Below are 20,984 nucleotides of genomic sequence, written 5' to 3'. Positions count from 1 at the left end.
TGCTTAGAGATTAACTTTTGTAGGAAGACTGCAGCTCAGCAGAGTCTCATCATCTTTCTCCATAGTTCCTTTTTGTTAGCAATGTATGAAAGCATTTAGCTTATCCTACGCTTCCTATCCAGTGTAGTAATGATCGTAATCAGCAAAATTACGATTTCACAAAATTTCACAATTACGCCTATACGTAATTTCGATTTGCAAACTAAATTGATTTCATAGTCATTTGTAATTTCACATAAAAATTTTTAAATTTTCCGAAATTTCATGTAATTGTTTGCTGACTTTGGCAGGTAATAGCCAAGCCGTCATACATGCTACTGACACCAAAATTGCTACCTATGTTAAAGGGAATTGTGGGTACAAGGAGAAAAAATAATTTTCCAAAAAGTTCATATCGTTTTTGAGAAAATCAATTTAAATAATGCAAAGAAAAATGGTTTTAGACTTGGAAAAATGACAGTTTAAAAACCTTTCTCTTTGCATTTTTAAAATCGATTTTCTCAAAAACGACGTCTTTCGAAAAAAAATGTTTGTCTTGTATTCAATATTCTCCTTAACATATGTACCAATTTTGGTAGCAATAGCATGTATGGGGGCTTCGCTATTAATTGCCAAAGTCGGCACAAAATTTTCGCAAAATTGATCGAAAATTATTCGAAAAATTACACGAAAAATTACGCAAAATTATGAAATACTACTATTACATACGAATTCAATTACGATTTTCCCTGAAATTTTGCATTACGATTACAATACGAAAATGTGAATTTCGATGCGAAATTTTGCATATGCGAAATGTCAGCCTGTCACTGATCCAGTGTGTAAGCTATTAAAAATATTTTGCATCTCGTCATTTTGTCCAGCCTCTTTTATTTATCTCTTTTATATCCATACTGGGTATAGTGAGGACCTGAAGCCCAGCCACTTCACTGACTGTTCTCAGAGGAGCTCCCAGTCTAAAACCTACCACAATCTTATAATAATAATTGCAGTATTTGTATAGCGCCTTTCTTCTGTCGGACTCAAAGCGCTTGCGAGGCAGCCACTAGAGCGCACTCAGTAGGCAGTATCAGTGTTAAGGAGACTTGCCCAAGAAACTCCTTACTGAATAGGTGCTGGCTTACTGAATAGGCAGCACCGCGATTATAACCCAGGTCTCCTGTGTCAGAGGCAGAGCCCTTAACCATTACACTATCCAGCCACTTATGTTCCAAACCTATTGAGCTTTAGTGGGACAAAATCCAAAGATCACTTCAAAGCTTAAAAACGCCACCATCCAATCTGACCCAACTTAGAGCTGCCATTATGTCAGCGTTGCTGAGAACTCCTCAGCAACGGTATCAGCATCTTGTTGAGTCCGTGCCAAGAAGAATATCGGCTGTGATCAAAGCTAAAGGTGGACCAACTCGTTATTAGTTATTATCTTTTGGCCACTCAGTGTGTGTATATATATATATATATATATATATATATATATATATATATATATAAATAAATATAAAGAATGTGGTACTTTGTTATTATTTCGAAGACTGACAATCTAAAAGCCATTCCCCTTTAAGTGACATTTCCAGGCGTTTGTGTTTCTCTTCTGTTGTGTACAATATCCATCTTTAAACACAATATAATCTGCCCTGCACTGTAGCTACATGCTGAGCGGATCTTCTCCCTGCCTGTAATGTTTATCTACGGCAAATATTGCCTTTCAGTTGAGTTCTGTTCGGCGAGTCTGAATCGGCCCGTTCTAAAGTGTTTGCTGTGTCTGACATTCTCCTTCTTTACACAGCGAGGAATCTCATTACAGGGACATCGGATAAAGTGCAGATCTTGTCAGCTCAGTGACTCCCCGAACAGAGGGGCCTCCACGGACCACAAGTTTCAGAAATTGTGATAGGGAGAGAAATCTTTAACTGAAATAAGGGTGGCTGATTGGGACACGGCTAAAAGGTTTCTATGCTCTGCTCCATTTCATTCGCTTCCAGCTCAATTGCTTCTTGAGATTGGCTGAAGTTACCTCTCGAGAGAAACTAGTGTGATTCTCAAGGTTCCTCCTTCCTTGATTTGCAACTTCCTTGATTTGCAACTAAAATAGGTTATGTGTCAAGGTGAGTATGAGTTTCAACCATCTGTGATACAAAAGATCTATGGTACCATGTCCCCTGGAGATATCGAGGTATGGCCTACTTCTTGAACTGATCAATGCATTATCATTATCAAGCCTCTGTCATATGAAACAATTAATTACCAATTGAGTGCATATTAGTCTTTGAAAGAATCTATATGTTCCTTTATATTTTGCAGAGCTTTGGTGACCCTCCTTCTGTGTTCCAACTAGTATAGTGCCCCTCTATCTTTTAGGGCCCGTTTCCACTGTTGCGACGCGATTTCGCCGGCATTCCGACGCTTGTAAAAACGCATGCGGATACGTTTCCGCATGCGTTTTTACCCGCGATTTCGCGTGCGATTTCGCATGGCAGGGTGCCATGCGAAATTAACCATGACACTGCCAGGGCAAAATAACATTGAAAAAGGTGCGAAATCGCATGCGAAATCGCGGGTAAAAACGCATGTAAAAAACGCATGCGTTTTTACTATTAAATACATTAGCGGCGATTCGCACGGATTCCCGACGCAGGCGAATTCTGTGGGTCCCGTCGTGCAGATTTGGCCCGCCGCCAAATCGCTCCCGCACGCTGCACATGTGGAAACAGCCCCGGCCACTTCAGTGTAACAAGCGAATCCGCATCTCGTCGCCGCATGCGGATTCGCTATGGTGGAAACGGGCCCTTAGAAATGTTTGTAATATTTTGATACTGCATTTTGTCTATTAATAGCCCAGGTAAAATCACTGTTTAATTTGAAGTTAAACTTTTCTCAGTTTGAGTAAATGCCTCTATTGCCTAGATCTAGAAACTGTGCCATTACCTGCTAGTGTCATGGTCCTAGCAGTGTCTGTTACGTAGCTACAAAATGAAATGCATTCTTACCCTGATTTCATTAAAATTTTCTCCTAAGTTTTCTCCTTGGAGATCATTTTTAATCTTCTAAAAGTTTAAAATAACTTTTCAGCACTCTGCAATTGAAAAAGTATTAAAAAGTATTTTCTTGTTTGCTACAGGCTTGAAATGCATTTTATTCACAGCCAGGCCCATACGCAAGTCACTTTTTTTCACAGCCAGGCCCATACGCAAGTCACCTGAGTTAACTCCTAAGAGATAATTTTCATCTTTTCTTTAAAATAACTTTCTGTACTTAGCAATTCAAAAAGGTTGCAAAAAGTTGGTGAAAAAAAAACATATCAAAATTATGTTGAGTGCTTTGTTGCTTGCTGGTTGTTTAAAGGACATTTTATAACAAGGCATGAAAATATCACCTAGGAGAAAACTCAGAAGAAAAGGTGAATTGCATATGGGCCAGGGTGACATTTTAAAACTTGGCTATAAAATGCCTTTTAAACAACCAGCAACCAAATACTCAAAATAATTTTGATAAGACTTTTTGACTTACTTTTTGGCACTTTTACAATTGCAAAGTGCTAAAAAGGTATTATAAATCAAAGATGAAAAATTATCTCCTAGGAGAAAACTCAGGTGAAAAAGAGAATTGCATATGGCCCAGGGGGCCGTATGCAATTGGGCCGTATGCAATTCACTTTTTCACCTGAGTTTTCTCCTAGGAGATCATTTTTCATTTTTGATTTATGATAACTTTTTAGCACATTGCAATGGAAAAAAGTATCAAATCGTAGGTAAAAAGGTACTCTCAGAATTATTTTGAGTATTGGTTTGCTTGATGGTGGTTTAAAAGGTTTTTTTGGACAAGTTTAAAAATATCACCTAGTAGAAAACTCAGGTGAAAAAGTTAATTGCATAAGGGCCAAGGTCAGGGCCAGCCCGCCCATGAGGCGAGGTGAAACTTTTGCCTCAGTCGGCACTTCTGGGGGGGTGTCACCCGCCCGTCCCTGAGTGTGGGGGGCCGCCCAAGCTGGAGGGGATAGCGGGCAGGAAGGGTATTGGGCCTAGCGGCGGGGAGGGGGGTCGGACCCCCCCTCCCTCGCCTGGGTCCCCCATCCTCCACTCTCCTCCAGCTTTAAAAAGCTATGTTGCTGCCTGCAGCTATTGTAAGAGGCAATAACATCAGTTGTATGCAAACTATTTGAGGGGTTACTAAGAGATACTATACATGACTTCATAGTAGAAAATAATCTTATTTCTCAGCATCAACATGGGTTTACTAAAGACAGGTCCTGTTTGACTAACATGCTCAGCTTTTATGAGGTAGTGAATGCTAATATGGATATTGGGAATGCTGTAGATGTGATATACTTGGACTTTGCAAAGGCCTTCGACACTGTTCCCCACAAAAGTCTGGTGCAAAAGTTGAGGATGCAAGGACTGGGGAAGAGTCTGTGTTCATGGATAGGGAACTGGCTAATGGACAGAAAACAAAGAGTTGTGGTCAATGGATCGTACTCAAAATGGGAGACTGTTAGCAGTGGGGTCCCACAGGGGTCTGTTCTGGGTCCAGTGCTCTTCAATTTATTTATTAATGACCTAGTAGATGCAGTAGTGAGCAATGTTGCTATTTTTGCAGATGATTCAAAATTGTGCAGAATCATCAACTCTCAGGAAGATAGTGTCATATTGCAACAGGATCTGGATAGGATGGCTATATGGGCACATACATGGCAGATGAAATTCAATGTTGACAAATGTAAGGTCATGCATTTTGGACGTACTAATGGTCTAGCACCATACAAAATAAATGGGATACAGTTGGGGACATCAAACTTGGAGAAGGACTAAGGAGTACTCATTGACAACAAATTAAATAATCGTACGCAATGCCAAGCAGCTGCAGCTAAAGCTAACAAAATTCTGGGATGCATTAAAAGGGAAATAAAAACTCGAGATGCTAGCATAATATTGCCCCTGTTTAACTCTCTAGTAAGGCCACATCTGGAATATGGAATTCAGTTCTGGGCACCACATTACAAAAAAGATATTGCAGTTTTAGAGCAGGTGCAGAGACGAGCAACAAAATTGATGCGTGGGATGGAAGGTCTCACTTATCTAGAAAGGTTAGATAAACTGGGTTTATTTAGTCTAGAGAAAAGACGCCTTAGAGGGGATCTAATTAACATGTATAAATACATCAGAGGGCAATATAATACCTTGGCGGATGAGCTTTTTGTCCCTAGGCCTTCTCAAAGGACTAGAGGACATGATCTGCGCATGGAGGAAAAACGTTTTAGCCATTTATTTAGGAAAGGGTTCTTTACAGTTAGAGTGATTAAGATGTGGAATGCATTGCCACAGGAAGTCGTTATGGCAAACTCTATACCTGCATTTAAAGGGCGCTTAGATGCTTTCCTTGCGTTGAAAGACATCCATGGCTACAATTACTAGGTAATGCCTAATGATGTTGATCCAGGGATTTTATCTGATTGCCATCTGGAGTCGGGAAGGAATTTTTCCCTTTAGGGGCTAATTGGACCATGCCTTGTAAGGGTTTTTTCGCCTTCCTCTGGATCAACAGGGATATGTGAGGGAGCAGGCTGGTGTTGTACTTTATACTGGTTGAACTCGATGGACGTATGTCTTTTTTCAACCAAAATAACTATGTAACTATGTAACTATGTAACGGGCGGGGATCACTCACCTCTTCCTCGTTCCAGCGTGTGCTCCACTGACGTCACTTACTGGGCGGTGTAGCAGGAAGTGACGTCAGTGGAGCGCAGGCTGGAACGAGGAAGAGGTGAGTGATCCTCGCCCATTGCCTCTTACAATAGCTGCAGGCAGCAACGTAACTTTTTAAAGCTGGAAGGGAGTGGAGGACGGGGGACCCAATACCCCCTTCCTGCCTGCTATCCCATCCAGCTCGGGCGGCCCCCCACACCCACAGCTTGGGGGGGGGGGGGGGAGGCCGGCGATTTCTTTAAAGATTGCCTCAGGCGGCAAAAAGTCTAGGGCCGGGCCTGGCCAAGGTGTGAAAATCTTGCATATAAGAAAACTTAGGAGGAAAAAAATGTATTGAATAAGGGCCAATGTTCCACAATTTGCAATGCATAAGTTTTGCACATAATCAATATTTGCACTATTTTTATTAGCTGGCTAGAAGTCTGTTTGCCATCCAACCTCCTCCCCTTTCATCATTCTCATAAGGTCGTCAGAGATGACCCTATCCACTTCCTCCCAGTTTTTCAAAGAAGGTAGCAGAGGGAGGAGGCCACTTCAAGTGATCTGTTCTGCATCGGATTATCTACTCTGCTGGCAGCACTGTACAAAACTCTGGGTCACGTGATTGTAATTTCAAAGGTAATTTCTTTGGAACAGTTGCATCAAATATGTGTGACAAGTCCCCGATTTACCTAGTCCCACCCCCCCCCCCCTCCAAAAAGAAAAAAAACAAAAACATTGGCTTTATACCAGGGTATACACATTACACCAGAGGTGTCCACGCTTTTTCGGCCTACTTTAAAAAAATAGCAAGTCAAAATGATCTACCTACTGTACCTTGTGGACCGACGAGCAAAAGAACATCATACCAACAGTAAAATATGGTGGTGGTAGTGTGATGGTCTGGGGTTGTTTTGCTGCTTCAGGACCTGGAAGGCTTGCTGTGATAGATGGAACCATGAATTCTACTGTCTACCAAAAAATCCTGAAGGAGAATGTCTGGCCATCTGTTCGTCAACTCAAGCTGAAGCGATCTTAGGTGCTGCAGCAGGACAATGACCCAAAACACACCAGCAAATCCACCTCTGAATGGCTGACGAAAAACAAAATGAAGACTTTGGAGTGGCCTAGCCAAAGTCCTGACCTGAATCCTATTGAGATGTTGTGGCATGACCTTAAAAAGGCGGTTCATGCTGGAAAACCCTCAAATAAAGCTGAATTACAACAATTCTGCAAAGATGAGTGGGCCAAAATTCCTCCAGAGCGCTGTAAGAGACTCGTTGCAAGTTATCGCAAACGCTTGATTGCAGTTATTGCTGCTAAGTGTGGCCCAACCAGTTATTAGATTCAGGGGGCAATTTCTTTTTCACACAGGGCCATGTAGGTTTTGAGTTATTTTTCTCACTAAATAATATAAAGCATCAATTAAAACTGCATTTTGTGTTCAATTATGTTATCTTTGACTAATAGTTAACAGTTTTTGATGAGCAGAAACATTTAAGTGTGACAAACATGCAAAAGAATAAGAAATCAGGAAGGGGGCAAATATTTTTTCACATCACTGTATATGGAGGGTGCCATATTTATTTCCTTTTTAACCATACCAGTTGCCTGGCTGTCCTGGTGACCGATCATTCTGGCATCAGTAGTATCCGAATTACACCTCTGAAACAAGCATGCAGCTAAACCAGTCAGACTTCACTCAGCACCTGATCTGCATAACTGTTCAGGGCCTACACAAATTAGGGCAGAGCAGGGGCATAACTATACTTAATAGGGCCCCCCTGCAAAAGTGAAAGCATAGGGCCCCCTTGATCCCTAAATCCCACATGGGTCACGTTATTGGGAGCCTGAGAATGGCAGAAGAGATTGTTCTGCTGTGAATTAGAATCTGGAAGCAGGAAGAAATTACAGAGGCTCCCACTACTTGCTACTCTGCATGGTGGGAGGAGGTGGCTGGGAAGGTTTTTTTTAGCGAAAGGTCATTTTGCTAATTGGCTGCACTTGTAGATGGGGAGAGAGAGGGGGAGGGCCCCCAAAGCCTTTAGGCCCCCCTGCAATGGCAGGAGTCACAGGGGTGAGTGTTACGCCCATGGGGCAGAGAATCAGCAGGACAGCCAGGCAATTTGCATTGTTTAACTACTTGCCAACTGTTCCACGCCAATGGCGTGAGCAGTGCGGCAGCCCCAGGACTGCTACACGCCGATTGGGGCTAGCAGGAGATTGCACGCAGACTGCGATTGCATCTCCTGCTTGGGAGGTGGAGCTGTTAGATGGCGAAACTGCCGTCTATAAACATTGTACAGCGCTGCGATCTGCAGCAGCGCTGTACTGGAGACATCCATGTGACATTGCTGTCCCCTCTGTCAATGCAGAAGTGATCCGCTGTCATAGGCTGAAGCCTATGACAGCCGATCACGCTGATTGGCTGGCGGGGGGAGGGAGGGAGGGGGGGAAAAATAAAGAAATACATTGTAAAAATAATAAAATAAATATTTATTTTAAAAAAAAAAAACATTGGTGGAGTGATCAGATCTCAACAACAGAGAGCTCTGTTGGTGGGGAGAAAGGGGGAGGGGGGGAAATCACTTGTGTGCTGAGTTGTACGGCCCTGCAGCTTGGCCTTGAAGCTGCAGTGGCCAATTTCATGAAAAAAGAGCCTGGTCTTTAGGGGGGGTTAACACTGCGGTCCTCAAGTGGTTAAAATAAAATAAATCTGGCAATTTCCATACCACTGTCACTTCAGGTGTCCCTTAACGTTCTCATCCTTTTACCTTCATCCTTAGTACTATTTGCACACCACATTTTTTGATGATCTTTATTAATACCTAAAAATGTGCCACCCCCAAATATGTGGATAAAGCTTGCAATTACAGATCAGAATTCTGAGAGGCCATCATGCCATGGAAGACTAAGATATAGATCAGAAAATGACAAGTGGTTCTACCACCCACCATATAACAATGGTCATTCTGAAACATGAGTATTACATAACTATTACCTTTAATACAGGGCTGTCTATTTCCAGTCATCAAGGGCCATATCCATGCCAGTGTTTAAGATGGATTGAGAATTGGAGAGATGTGTTCTACTTGATAAACCACACCTGCCCTGATTCAGTCCAATCAAGTCATTTGAGCTGTGCCAAAAGTATGTGAGGAGTAGGACCTTGACCCTTGAGGACTTGAGTTGGACAGCACTGCTTTAATACAGTTACACTTATGTAATATGGGCAGTGTTAAATAAGGGCATCTTACCTGTACACCAAAGAGTCATCTAAAGAGCTGTTGTACTGAATCTGATACATGCGAATCCCAGGAATGTGGCGCTCCGATGGCCACTGGATGACAACTGAAGTAGACTTTAATTTGTCCACCACAATCCTTCGATCTTGTAGGCCCTTGGTGTCATTGAAGCCGGATTTGGTGGAGGTTGTGATGTCAGAAGAGCCAGGGTCAGGTTCCTTCATGTGTGCTGTGTTGTTAACTAACAATGGAAGTGGTACTATTGCCAATTCTACCGGGGCAGTGGCCTCCCCAGCCGCATTGGATGCTATACAAGTGAAAGAGCCACTGTCCTTCAGTGTGGTAATCACAATGTCCAGAGTTCCATTCTCATGAATTGTTATCCTTGAAGTATTGTGGATGAGCTTCCCGTCAGGACCAATCCAATGGATTGATGGTTCAGGGTCTCCTACTGCCTTACACTTGAGGTTAACAGCCTGTCCTTCCATGACAAATGATTTGCTGGCATAATGTCGGGTTATAAGGGGAGGTTCACAGATAAACTCCTCCTCCTGAATCGACCAGAAATATTTGTCTGTTAGCTGTTCTGGGGAGGCACAGGTCTCTAGATCATCCTCCCTTGTCAGTCGTCTAAGCCATAACAGTTCACAGTTACAGTGTAAGGGGTTCCCACCAAAACTGATGGCCAAAGAGGAACTGGAGCCTCTCGAGCTGGCCAAAACTTGAGACCTGAGGAATAAGTTGTCTGGAGGCAGTTTGTGCAGCCGGTTAGAGGTCATATCTAGTCTGACTAGCTTATGCAACATAGTAAATGTTCCTTCAGCAATGTAGTCTATGAGGTTGTGATCCAGAGTCAATGTGTTTAGGTTGACCATCTGTCCGATGTCATCCCAGGGCAGCTCTATCAGGTTGTTGTAGGATAAATCCAGGTCTTCCACTGTCGGTAGGAACTCAGTGAAAGCTCCTGGTTGGACAGAATTTATCTGGTTGTTGCCCAGAATCAGATGACGCAAATTGCCCAAGCCGCGGAAGTGCTCTGTTTTTAGTATTGAAAGACGGTTGCTGTTCATGTGCAAGGCTCTCAGAGAACGCAAGTCAGAGAATGCCAGCGGTACAATTTGGCTAATCGTATTCCGTGACAGTGTCAGGTGCACCAAGTTGGTCATATTGATAAAGTCTTTTCGCCGGATGATGGTGATGAAATTGTCAGTTAGTCGCAGCTCCACTGTCCGACGGTCAATAGCTGGTGGAACGAATAAAAGTCCTGTCTTGGCACAGAGCATGGTGAGGGTTGGAGAGTTAGCCTGGCAGATGCAGCGGCCGGGGCAATGCTGCGCTCTCCCAAAGTACCCCAGAGCTCCCATCACCAGTAGGCATAGCAGCTTCTCCATGGCCCCTTGGCCAAAAGAGTCTGAAGAAGAGAAAGGAAAAAGGTATTAGCATTTCATCCTGATTGTTAATTCTCTTGTATACACGTATTTTAAAGAAAAAAAAAATGCTACACAGCAGACAAGGAAGAAATGTTGACCTTGTCCTCTCTAGAGGTTTATTAAGAAAACGACTGTTCCATCTCACTAATTTCTCACCTCAAAGATAAGAAGAGATAATTCCTGATATAAAGGATTAAGAATTTATATAATTAGTATGCACATATCTAATTAGTGGAGGAGAAAATTCTAGCAGAAGAAATCAGGAAAAAAAGCCATAAGATTATGCAGTTTAGAACTTCTAAGCAGAGAAGCATTCTATCCGTTTAACATTAGGTACATTCTGACCCCCAACAGCTACACTATCGTAAATTCCTGGTACTGAGATCACCCAATCACGATGTAGAATCTATCTGGGGCGAGTTAAAATTGACAATGCTGTGCAGGGGTGTAACTACAAATTGTCATGGGCCCCACCAGCAAAACTTTGATTGGGCCCCTTAATGTTCACAACCCTTCCTTTGCCTCTTCTTGGTGACCCTCATAGCCTGGGGGCCCATCTTTCAAGGCTCATAAAAAAGTGTGGCCATTAGGATCTCCATACCCATTACATGTGTAGCCACACAAAGACCTGATATGGAGTATAAGAGAAAGGGAAGGTTAGTGGTTGGGCCCCCACACCTCTGGGCAACCTGCAGTCACAGGAACTACCCCACCCACCCCCAGTTACGCCGCTGATGCTGTGTAATCTTGGTACCTGCAGCTTTGGGGATGGCAGATGTCCAGTGCTAACACTTCTGAGCAGCAACGTTATCTTTGGCACCCTATTCAGATGCAGGGTTGGTGCTTCCATAGGGCCACACTCAGGGCCCAGCCGAGGCAGAGGCTCAGGAGGCACTGGCCTCAGGGCGCAGAGCTCTGAGGGCGTGCCTGTGCCCCTGAGTGTCCCCCTCACACGGCCATATACAGAACTGAGCGTTCTGTAATAGTTACCCGTCTTGGCATCCACATTAGACAAATGCCCAGGGCCTCAAGCTACTTATGGCCTCCAGAAGCCAGGGACTTTAGAGGTCACAAGTTCACTGCCAGTGCATTACGAAAATGTTAGAGACCCGACATTCATTTTAGCCAAGGGTTCCATTTTACCTAAGCCGCCTCTGTTCAGATGGATAGAGCGCCCACAGATAGTCACATATCCTAATACCTTAAAGAGGAACTTTAGTGAAAAGGGGAAAAAAAATCAATACATTGCAAAGTGAGAAGTTAAAAAATAGATGAGAAATCAAGAAATGATTGACCTCCGCCATGTAACTTGTTCATAGGGTTTGATCCACATCTATATTTAATACTGGCAGACATAAAAAAATAAAATAAAACAGACAGCAGCAACTGCCATAATCTATAACCACACCCCTAACAATGCGATAGGCTAAAAGGTTGTTTTTTTATAGATATACATCTTTACATAAGATGTGGAATGCATTGCCACAGGAAGTAGTCATGGCAAATTCCATATCTACATTTAAAGGGGGCTTAGATGCTTTCCTTGCGTTAAAAGACATCCATGGCTACAATTACTAGTTAATGCCTAATGATGTTGATCCAGGGATTTTATCTGATTGCCATCTGGAGTTGGGAAGGATTTTTTTTTCCCTTTTGGGGCTAATTGGACCATGCCTTGTTATGGTTTTTAGACCTTCCTCTGGATCAACAGGGATATGTGAGGGAGCAGGCTGGTGTTGTACTTTGTTTTCTGGTTAAACTTGATGGAAGTATGTCTTTTTTCAACCCAAATAACTATGTAACTATGTAACATATGCACAGAAGGAGATGCTGGCTGCTTGGCACTGTTATTTCCAGAACACAACAAGGATCACAGACAGCAAACTGTCAAGACTTAGGTCCTGACATCACACTGTGGGAGGGGTTTCACTTCAATATTAGCTATACAGACCCCCCCTGATGATCTGTGCGAGAAAAGGTGAAGATTTCTCAATGGAACAGGGGTATCAGCTATTGATTGGGAGGAAGTTCAATCCTTGTTACAGTTATCCTTTAAAGTAAATGTTTTGTAGGCACTTACGGTAGCTCTCTCTAGTCATAATATTGGCTGTTGCATGACTCATAATTACTTTTATTATAGCTTTCTTTTAGAACAGCACCTAATGCTATCCTAATTACATAATTCTCCGTACTTCCCTCTCTCCCCCGTGGAGCTGTTCGCTTCTTTTATCTCTTGTTTACTGTGTTCATCTTACCCATCTTTGCTGGTGTAAGTTGCACTTTATAAAGGCGGAGTTTCATACCTCAGAGGCTCCCAGTGATCCTTACTTGGTGTAATATTAACAGATGCTTGATGATTATTTGAGTATTACGCTGGTGTTTGGATCATTCATTAATACACCATCCGACTTCTGCTGCTAATATGGTGCATTGTTGTTTTTTTTCATGTTTTTAATGCTATAAATACACTTTGGAGAGTGTAATGGATTATTATTTGAGATTCAGTAAAGTGACATATGGTATTACGCTGTGCGACCGTATGGATTCTTACTGGCTCTGTGTATTAAACAGTTATTGTTATTGTGGTCCTGTCAGCACACATAGGGGGATATTTATCATGTATTGATTTAGTAAGTACGCATAACAATTTCACAATGAGATTTTTCTGCATTTTTTACTATTAGTGTTTGGAGTGCTGCTTTGCTCGACCACTTGAATACTTGATCCCAGAAACGGGGAGCGTAATTAGCCACAGCATGATAACCTTTATGGAAAAAACATTCATTACAATTTACGGAAATACTAAATAAAACTCTGATCATTTAAAACCTGAGATTTAAAGAGCAACTTTAAGGCCTTGTTCACATTGCGTTCGGCTCGCTTGTCCATTCGCGGTGGGCTTTTTTTTTTGCATTTTTTAATCGATTTCCGGCAATTTTCTGCGCGTTCGCTCGTTTTTGTGGGCGTTTTTGTAAGCGCTTTTGCAGAGTGCTTCCGTCTTTTGATCTGGAAAAAAATCCGAAAAAAATAAATACAATGTATCTAAAAAGAAAAAAAAAAGATCACGCAATCGCTTGCCAAATCGATTTTGTGAGCGTTTTGCGTTTTACCTATACCTTCCATTGAGGCAAATCGCTTGACAAATGGTTCGAGCACCGCTTTTTAAAGCGCGTAACGAACCGCTCTGATATGAACTCTCTGATAGAGAATCATTGCACAAGCGCTTTCAGGGCAATTTTGATAATCGCCCACGCTTAAATTTTACTAAATGTTAACAATAATTCAGCTATAAGTGTGCATTTGTGGTTACCCAGAATGCACTGCTACTAAATATGCAAATTATCCCTTTTTTCACCCTTGGTAAGCCAAGCAAGCATCCAGAACCACTGGTGTATAGTAAGCCTATAGCTTTAAATTTTACACAGCCATCAAACTCACATGTGACAGCCTGATTCAGACTTTTGGTCCTCATCAGTACATGGCAGGTATTGATATGGCTGTATGAGATAGGGCTTGGACCAGTACAACAGAGTAACCAAGCAGCTCAGGGTTACCCAAACCACTCGGAATGTATAGGGGATAAAAGGGACCAAAAAGACCTTCTACTAAAAAAATCAAAGCTTGGTGTAATTGCCTTTTTAAATCAGAAGGAAATCTGCAATAATTCAGCTATAAGTGATCATTTGTGGTTACCCACAGTGCACTGCTACTAAATATGCAAAATATTCCTTTTCACTTTTGGTAAGTCAAGCAAGCATCCAGAACCGCTGGTGTATAGCAAGTCTATAGCTTTAAATTTTACACAGTTATATCAAACCCACATGTGCCAGCCTATTTCAGAATTTTGATCCTCATCAGTACAAAGCAGGGATTGATAAGGCTGTGTGAGATAGGGCTTGGACCAGTACAACAGAGTAACCAAGCAGCTCAGGGTGACCCAAACTACTAAGAATGTATAGGGGGATAAAAGGGACCAAAAAGCCCTCCTACTAAAAAAAAAAGCAAAGCTTGGTGTAATTTGCCTTCTTAAAACAGAAGCAAATCTGCAATAATTCAGCTATAAGCGAACATTTGTGGTTACCCACAATGCACTGCTACTGAATATGCAAATTATCCCTCTTCGCCCTTTCTTTGATATGGCACTACTTCTTCCTCTTGCTTGGACCAGCCCTTTCTTCTTGCTTGGACCGGCCCTGGGGGCAGGGCAATACTTCTTCTTCTTGCTTGAAGGTTTAGGCACTTACTCTATTATATATATAGATACACAGAGGGCGATACTGGTTGCTTGGCAGTTGGAAACAGCTATTATTCCCCACAATGCAACAAGGCTCACAGACAGGAAACTGTCAGGACCATGGTCATGACATCACACTGTGGGAGGGGCTTTACCACAATATCAGTCACACAGACCCCCTGATGATTTATTTGAAAAAAAAAGGTAAAGCTTTCATGGGAAAGGGGGTATCAGCTACTGATTGGGATGACATTTTATCCTGGGTTGCAGTTCCTCTTTAAGTACAGGAGTGGGATATAAGTAAAGCGTCTTTTAATGTACATTTTTCCTCAAAGTTCCCCTTTAATAATGGCCTGATGTCATTACAAAGAAATGCATGGCTGGCTGACAATTATACTTAAATATTTCTCCTTTCTTCTCATATTTCAAGTGTAAGCAAAAGATTATTGGGAATCCAAGATGGCTGTCCTCCCGCTGCATTCAGGCATACTGGCAGATATCGATCAGTGATGAAGCAGTAAAACATATCGCCTGTCATGTCTCAGTTACTGGCAAAGCCCAGCTCTCCCTCACTCTGTCAGTATTCCACTCAGAATTCCCACGGCCTGGCTCACAGGAAGACTGATTAGCAAGCTAATTAGACTCATTACACATATAGATTATTTACAGTAACTCAATAGTCACCAATCATAAGTGATCAGTAAGAGTGTGAGAGTCTATACATGTCTATAACAAGCTGCTAAAGGCAGAGTCTTCTTAAAGTGGACCTGAACTCAGAACTTCCTTTCTGCTCTAAAAGAAAAGCAACAGCATGATAAACTTTAAAGCGGAACTGTAAATACCTTAAAAAAACAGTTTCACTTACCTGGGGCTTCCCTAAGCCTCCAGCAGCCATCCTGTCCCGCGTTGGTCCTGCCCGATCCTCCGTTCTCCCACAGCAGCTAGTTTAGTTACCACCGTTGACGGCAACTGCGCCTGCGTGCCCCGAGCTACGAAAAGTTTCTTGGTGTTCCCGCCCGCTATAGCGTCCTGTGCTATTAGCGCACGATGCCACTGCGGACTGGAATGCGAAGAAAGCTTCACAAAGCACGGAGCATGCAGGCGCAGTTGCCGTCAACTTGCAAGTCGGCGGTAATGAAAGTACCTGGCGTTGGAGAACGGAGGCTCGTGCAGGACCAGCGCAGGGGGGCTGCTGCTGGGGGCTTAGGGAAGCCCCAGGTAAGTGAAACTGTTTTTTGAGGAATTTACAGTTTTGCTTTAAAGCAAAAAAAAAAAAAAGTATGATATAATGAATTGTAGGTGCAGTACAGATAATTAATAGAACATTATTAGCAAAGAAAAGAGTCTCATATTTTTATTTTCAGTTACCGGTATATAGTTGTTTTTTTATATAACATTGCAGAATTCTGTTATATTTGCAATTACAAACCAAACACTGTATTTGAAACTATGAAACAGAGCAGAGCTAATCACCCTTTGAACTCCCCTGCAGTAAAACCTTATCTGAAGCTGTGGCTCACTGTTACTTTGATGTATAAGTGCTTTAGAAATTAGGACTTTCTCTGACCCAAGTTGGGTAGGAGAGTTCAGAGCAGCTCTTTTGCATAGATAACAAATGAAGTTTCTTAACTCTTCCTGTACTGGAAACAATTTGAAACTCTGTTCTTTGCTACGAATATTCTATTTCTTAGCTCTACTACACATACAATTCATTATGTCATACATTTATTTTCACTTCAAGTGAACCAAGCATCATTTTTAACACCCAGTGCAGCTCCATAGCAAATTAAAAATGCATTCTAAAAATGTGGTTTATTATTAAAAAAAACCTTTCGTTTTACGTCCTCTTTTTACATTTAAGGGTTAAAATACACACTTCTTGCGTATGTGAAAGGACCTGCGGACAGAGATCATCAACAGATGATGGAAGGCTGATAAGAAATCACCTCATTAGACTTAATTGACCACAAACAAACCCTGAGCCTTCCCCATTGTACTTCAAACAGAAAACATAAGACACACTTAAAGAATTTCACACCTAGCCTGGATTATACATTGTAAAAGCAGCAGGAGTTTTTGAACTCCTGAAACATGGCAGCCCTTTCAGCTATTTGAAGCCAGGAGCTGCTTAGATCACTTTCACCCTGAAGTGGGAATAAGCTTATGAGATAATGAACTGTATGTGTAGTAGAGCTAAGAAATAGGACCTTAATAGCAAATAAAAGAGTCTCGTAATGTTTTCCAGTACAGTTGTTATCTATGCAAAAGAGCTGAAGCACTTAAACAACCAAGAAACAGTGAGAGACAGCTTGAGATAAGATTTTACTGCAGGAAAGTTCAAAGGGTCGTTAGCTCTGCTCTGTTTTATATCTTAAAATACAGAGTGTGGTTTTAAAGCTGCAAGCTGCAACAATTCATTAGATCAAGCTTTTTTTCACTTTAGACCTGCTTTAAAGAAAAACATTCATTTGTTACATACAGAACTCCTGCAATAAATCTGAAGAGTGTCTTCTTTCTGCTTTCATGGAAGCAGAGAAAAGGTTAACATCCTGTGTTTACATACTAGCTGTGTCTGCCGAGTATGTCGAATTTCTGAGCTGACAGAGCTGAGAGCTCAAATTACACTTGTGATTTGTTGCAGATGAGGGAGGATTAAGACAGGCTCTTCTCTCTAAACACAGGCAGGGTAGATTTCTCTGTGCTTTCCTTTCCTTGTCCTGTGCAAGAGTTCAGGTCCACTTCAAAGGCAACGCTCTGGAAAAAGTACGGAGGCTTCCACTGCAGAACTGTACTGCAAATGCTACTTTCCTGGGTGTCACGCAGATGTTCTGATCTCTATAGTTTCTGGTCACTGATTGGGCACAAGTATGCAGTTCAAATAATTCTGGTTTTACTGGGTAATAAATCTAAGTCAGGCCTTGTTCACATGGTAGGCGTTTTTGTAAAATTTTAAGCACGGGCGATTTTCAAAATCGCCCTGAAAGCACTTATGCAATGATTCTCTATGAGAGAGTTCATATCTGAGCGGTTCGTTTGCGATCCCCTTAGAAAAGCGTTGCTGGGGCCATTTTTGAGGCGATTTGCCTCAATGGGAGGTATAGGAAAACCGCAAAGTGCTCACTAATTGTATTGTAATTTTTTCTGGATTTTTTTCGGATCAAAAGACGGAAGCGCTCTGCAAAAACGCCCACAAAAACGAGCGAACGCGCAGAAAATCAACGGAAAACATTTTAAAAAAACGCGCAAAAAAAGTCCACCACGGATGGACACGCGAGCCGAGCGCAATGTGAACAAGGCCTTAGTGACTCCGACTGAAGACTGAAGTCAATGGATCTCCATGACATCTAGGGAAGTAGCATTAGATTTATTTATTTATTTTTGCAAAGTTAGCAATGGCAACCCTCCTAACTAATCCTGCAGAGGCATCCTTTAATGCAGAGCTGAACTCAGATCTTCCTCTCTACTCTAAAAGATAAGCAACAGCATAACAACCTTTACAGAAAAAACATTGTTTTGTTACAGCTGATAGAATCCTGCAATAAATCTGTAGTGTCTACTTCCTGCTTTCATGGGAGCAGACATAGGGTTAACCTCCTGTGTTTACAAATTAGCTCCTTTGCCAAGGCTGCCGAGATTCCTGTGCTGACACAGCTGAGAGATCAAATTACACTTGTGATCAATGGTAGCGATGTGACAGTATCTTTAAAGGATAACTGAAGTGAGAGGGATACGCAAGCTGCCATATTTATTTCCTTTTAATCAATGCAGATTCCCTGGCTGTCCTGCTGATCTTCTGCCTCTAATACTTGTTTTCATAGACCCTGAACAAACATAGGCAGGTCAGATGTTTGACTTAAAGTGGTATGAAACTCAGCAGTGCACTCTTTTGCTAAAGATTATTTATAGCATAAAATCTACACAAAAAAATTGTAGCAGAACAGCATGCAAACAGTTAAACACAACACTTTGTTCTTCAGTGGAAAGCTCCTTAAGGCCCCATTCACACTTGAGCGTTTTGCGTTTCGCTTTCGAAAGCGCTAGTGTAATAAAACCCTATGGGCCTGTTCTTACTTGAGCGATTTGCACTAATTGTCACAAATCGCCCAAAATCACGAAACGCAAACGCCTAGCCTGCACCATTTTTAGGCGATTTCCCGGCGATCGTGTTTCAGTGCTATAGAAGCGCTAAACATGATCGCAGAGAAATCGCTGCACTGTCCAGTGATTTTTTTCCGCGTGAAATCATGAAAAAAACACTACCACAAAATCACGAAACACAAACGCGTAGCCTGCACCATTTTCAGGCGATTTCCCGGTGATCGCGTTTCAATGCTATAGAAGCGCTAAACGCGATCGCAGAGAAATCGCTGCACTGTCCAGTGATTTTTCTGCGTGAAATCGTGAAAAAATCACTCCCACAAAACGCTGGCAAAAATCGCCGACATTTTGCGTTTCTAAGTGTGAATGGGGCCTCATTCAGTGACCAGCTTCTGGCCACATCCAAAGAGGTGATAACATTATCTGTTGTTTACATTCCTTTGTCAGATGCATTTGGTAAACAATAGCAAAGTGCAGAAACTGAGCTCTCTCTGCTTCTAGTATGTATGCAATTGAGAAGTGATCGCTAGCTAGATTTAGCTAAAAAATTAATACAGCAGCTATGCAATCAAATGCAATGGCAGCTTTCAGAGCAGATAAACTGTACTGTGGGACCTCATTTGTAAACAGACAATATTATTTGTGCACAAAAGCAAATATGATAACTGTATGGGTAATAAAAAGTAGCAAAACGCATTTTTAGTGAATGTTATGTCAGAGATGTATCCCACTTGCCGCATGCTTGTTTCAGAAGTGTGATTCTGACACTACTGATGCATTAATGATTAGCAGGGGCTGCCAGGCAACTGGTATTGTATAAAAGGAAATAAATATGGCAGCCTCCATATCCCTCTCACTTCAGTTGTCCCTTAAGGCTGCTTACACACCAAGACGTTACAGGCGCACGTTAGTGCGCCTGTAACGCTCCCCCAACGCACAGCAATGTAACACAAGTGGGCTGTTCACACAGCCCACGTTGCGTTACATGTAACGCTGCACGTTCTGTGCAAAGTGCAGCATGCTACGGCGTTGGAGCGGCTATAGCCGCCTTAGACTGTTTGCACATGCGCAGTGGGGGGCGGAGAGGAGGCGGGGAGAGCCAGCTACAGTAGCCGCGCACATGGCTACTTAATATTCACTGCACTGGCGGGCGCTGATTGGCCGGCGGGACCACGTGATGCGGAGTGTCTCGCTCCGCATCACGTGGTCCCGCTGGCCAATCAGTGCCACTCTGGGAGACATTATAGGACTCGAGCCGCCTAACGCGGCTCACTCTACCGTCGGCTCTTGCAGCACCATACATTGTGTTAGGTGCACGTTATGCGACCTTAACGTGGCACCTAATGCAACGTCTTGGTGTGCAAGAAGCCTAAAGGCAGGTAAAATCAGGAGTGCAAATGAATTGCATTACTGTTCAGAGTCTCACTTCTTAATACCTTAACCACGCACAAGTATAAGTACAGTAACACATTAAGGACCTGCGCTCTTTGTTCTTGTTTTACTAAAGATTTGTTTTTGCTATGAAACATATAATCTGTAATGGCCTGAGTGATCAGCGGGAATTTTGGATACGGTTTTGTTTAGCGGGATTCTAAATTTGGCACTGCCATTGATGTTCTCTGTAGGAGTCAAACTCCCGGCTCAGGCAGCTGTTTTTTTAGTTGCATATTACAGATATAGAATTTAGATTTTCAATACATTTAAATCCTTTTCTGAGCATTTGTGTTTGTAAAATAAAATTGCAGAGTGCTGCGATGTGGTTTAGCAGTACTGATGTTCTCACCTCTGTCCTGCTACCACAGGCGCAGCTAGGGTTTTCAGTACCCGGGGATATAGACAGTTTTTTGTGCCCCCTTTGGAGTCAAATGTACAATGCTGTAAATGCTGTGTATGTATAGCCATTCCCCCGATTAGATAGCCAAATGTGCCCCCTTCCCTCATTCAGATAATCTGATGGGTGCCCCCTTTAAATAGCCAAATGTGCCCCCCTTTAAAGAGAAACTGTGACCAAGAATTGAACTTCATCCCAATCAGTAGCTGATACGCACTTTTACATGAGACATCTATTATTTTTCACAAACAGGCCATCAGGGGGCGCTGTATGGCTGATATTGTGGTGAAACCCCTCCCACCGGAAACTGTGAGGACCATGGTCCTGGCAGTTTCCTGTCTGTGAACATCATTGCATTGTGGGAAATAACAGCTGTTTTACTATTTACAGCTGTGTCCAACTGCCAAAAAAGCAAGCAGCATCTCCTGTCACTGACATCACCTGCCAGCAGTAAAAATACTTGCCCAC

At 42.4% G+C, this 20,984-nt stretch overlaps 1 protein-coding gene across 4 annotated transcripts in view; it reads right to left on the bottom strand.

Moving 5' to 3' along the window:
- Positions 1–20,984, bottom strand: part of LRFN1 (leucine rich repeat and fibronectin type III domain containing 1) — a 285,615-nt gene that overhangs the window by 12,478 nt on the left and 252,153 nt on the right. For all 4 annotated transcript variants that reach the window (XM_068250477.1, XM_068250478.1, XM_068250480.1 and 1 more), the window contains one exon: positions 8,936–10,334. In XM_068250477.1, coding sequence (XP_068106578.1) covers positions 8,936–10,314 — 1,379 coding nt within the window. In that variant the 5' untranslated portion in view covers positions 10,315–10,334. The remainder of the gene's footprint in view (positions 1–8,935; positions 10,335–20,984) is intronic.

This window comes from Hyperolius riggenbachi, chromosome 8 (genome assembly GCF_040937935.1).
Source record: "Hyperolius riggenbachi isolate aHypRig1 chromosome 8, aHypRig1.pri, whole genome shotgun sequence".
NCBI lineage: Eukaryota > Metazoa > Chordata > Amphibia > Anura > Hyperoliidae > Hyperolius > Hyperolius riggenbachi.
The sequence above is the reverse complement of the archived record's forward strand: the minus strand, read 5'-3'. Positions and strand labels throughout refer to the sequence as shown.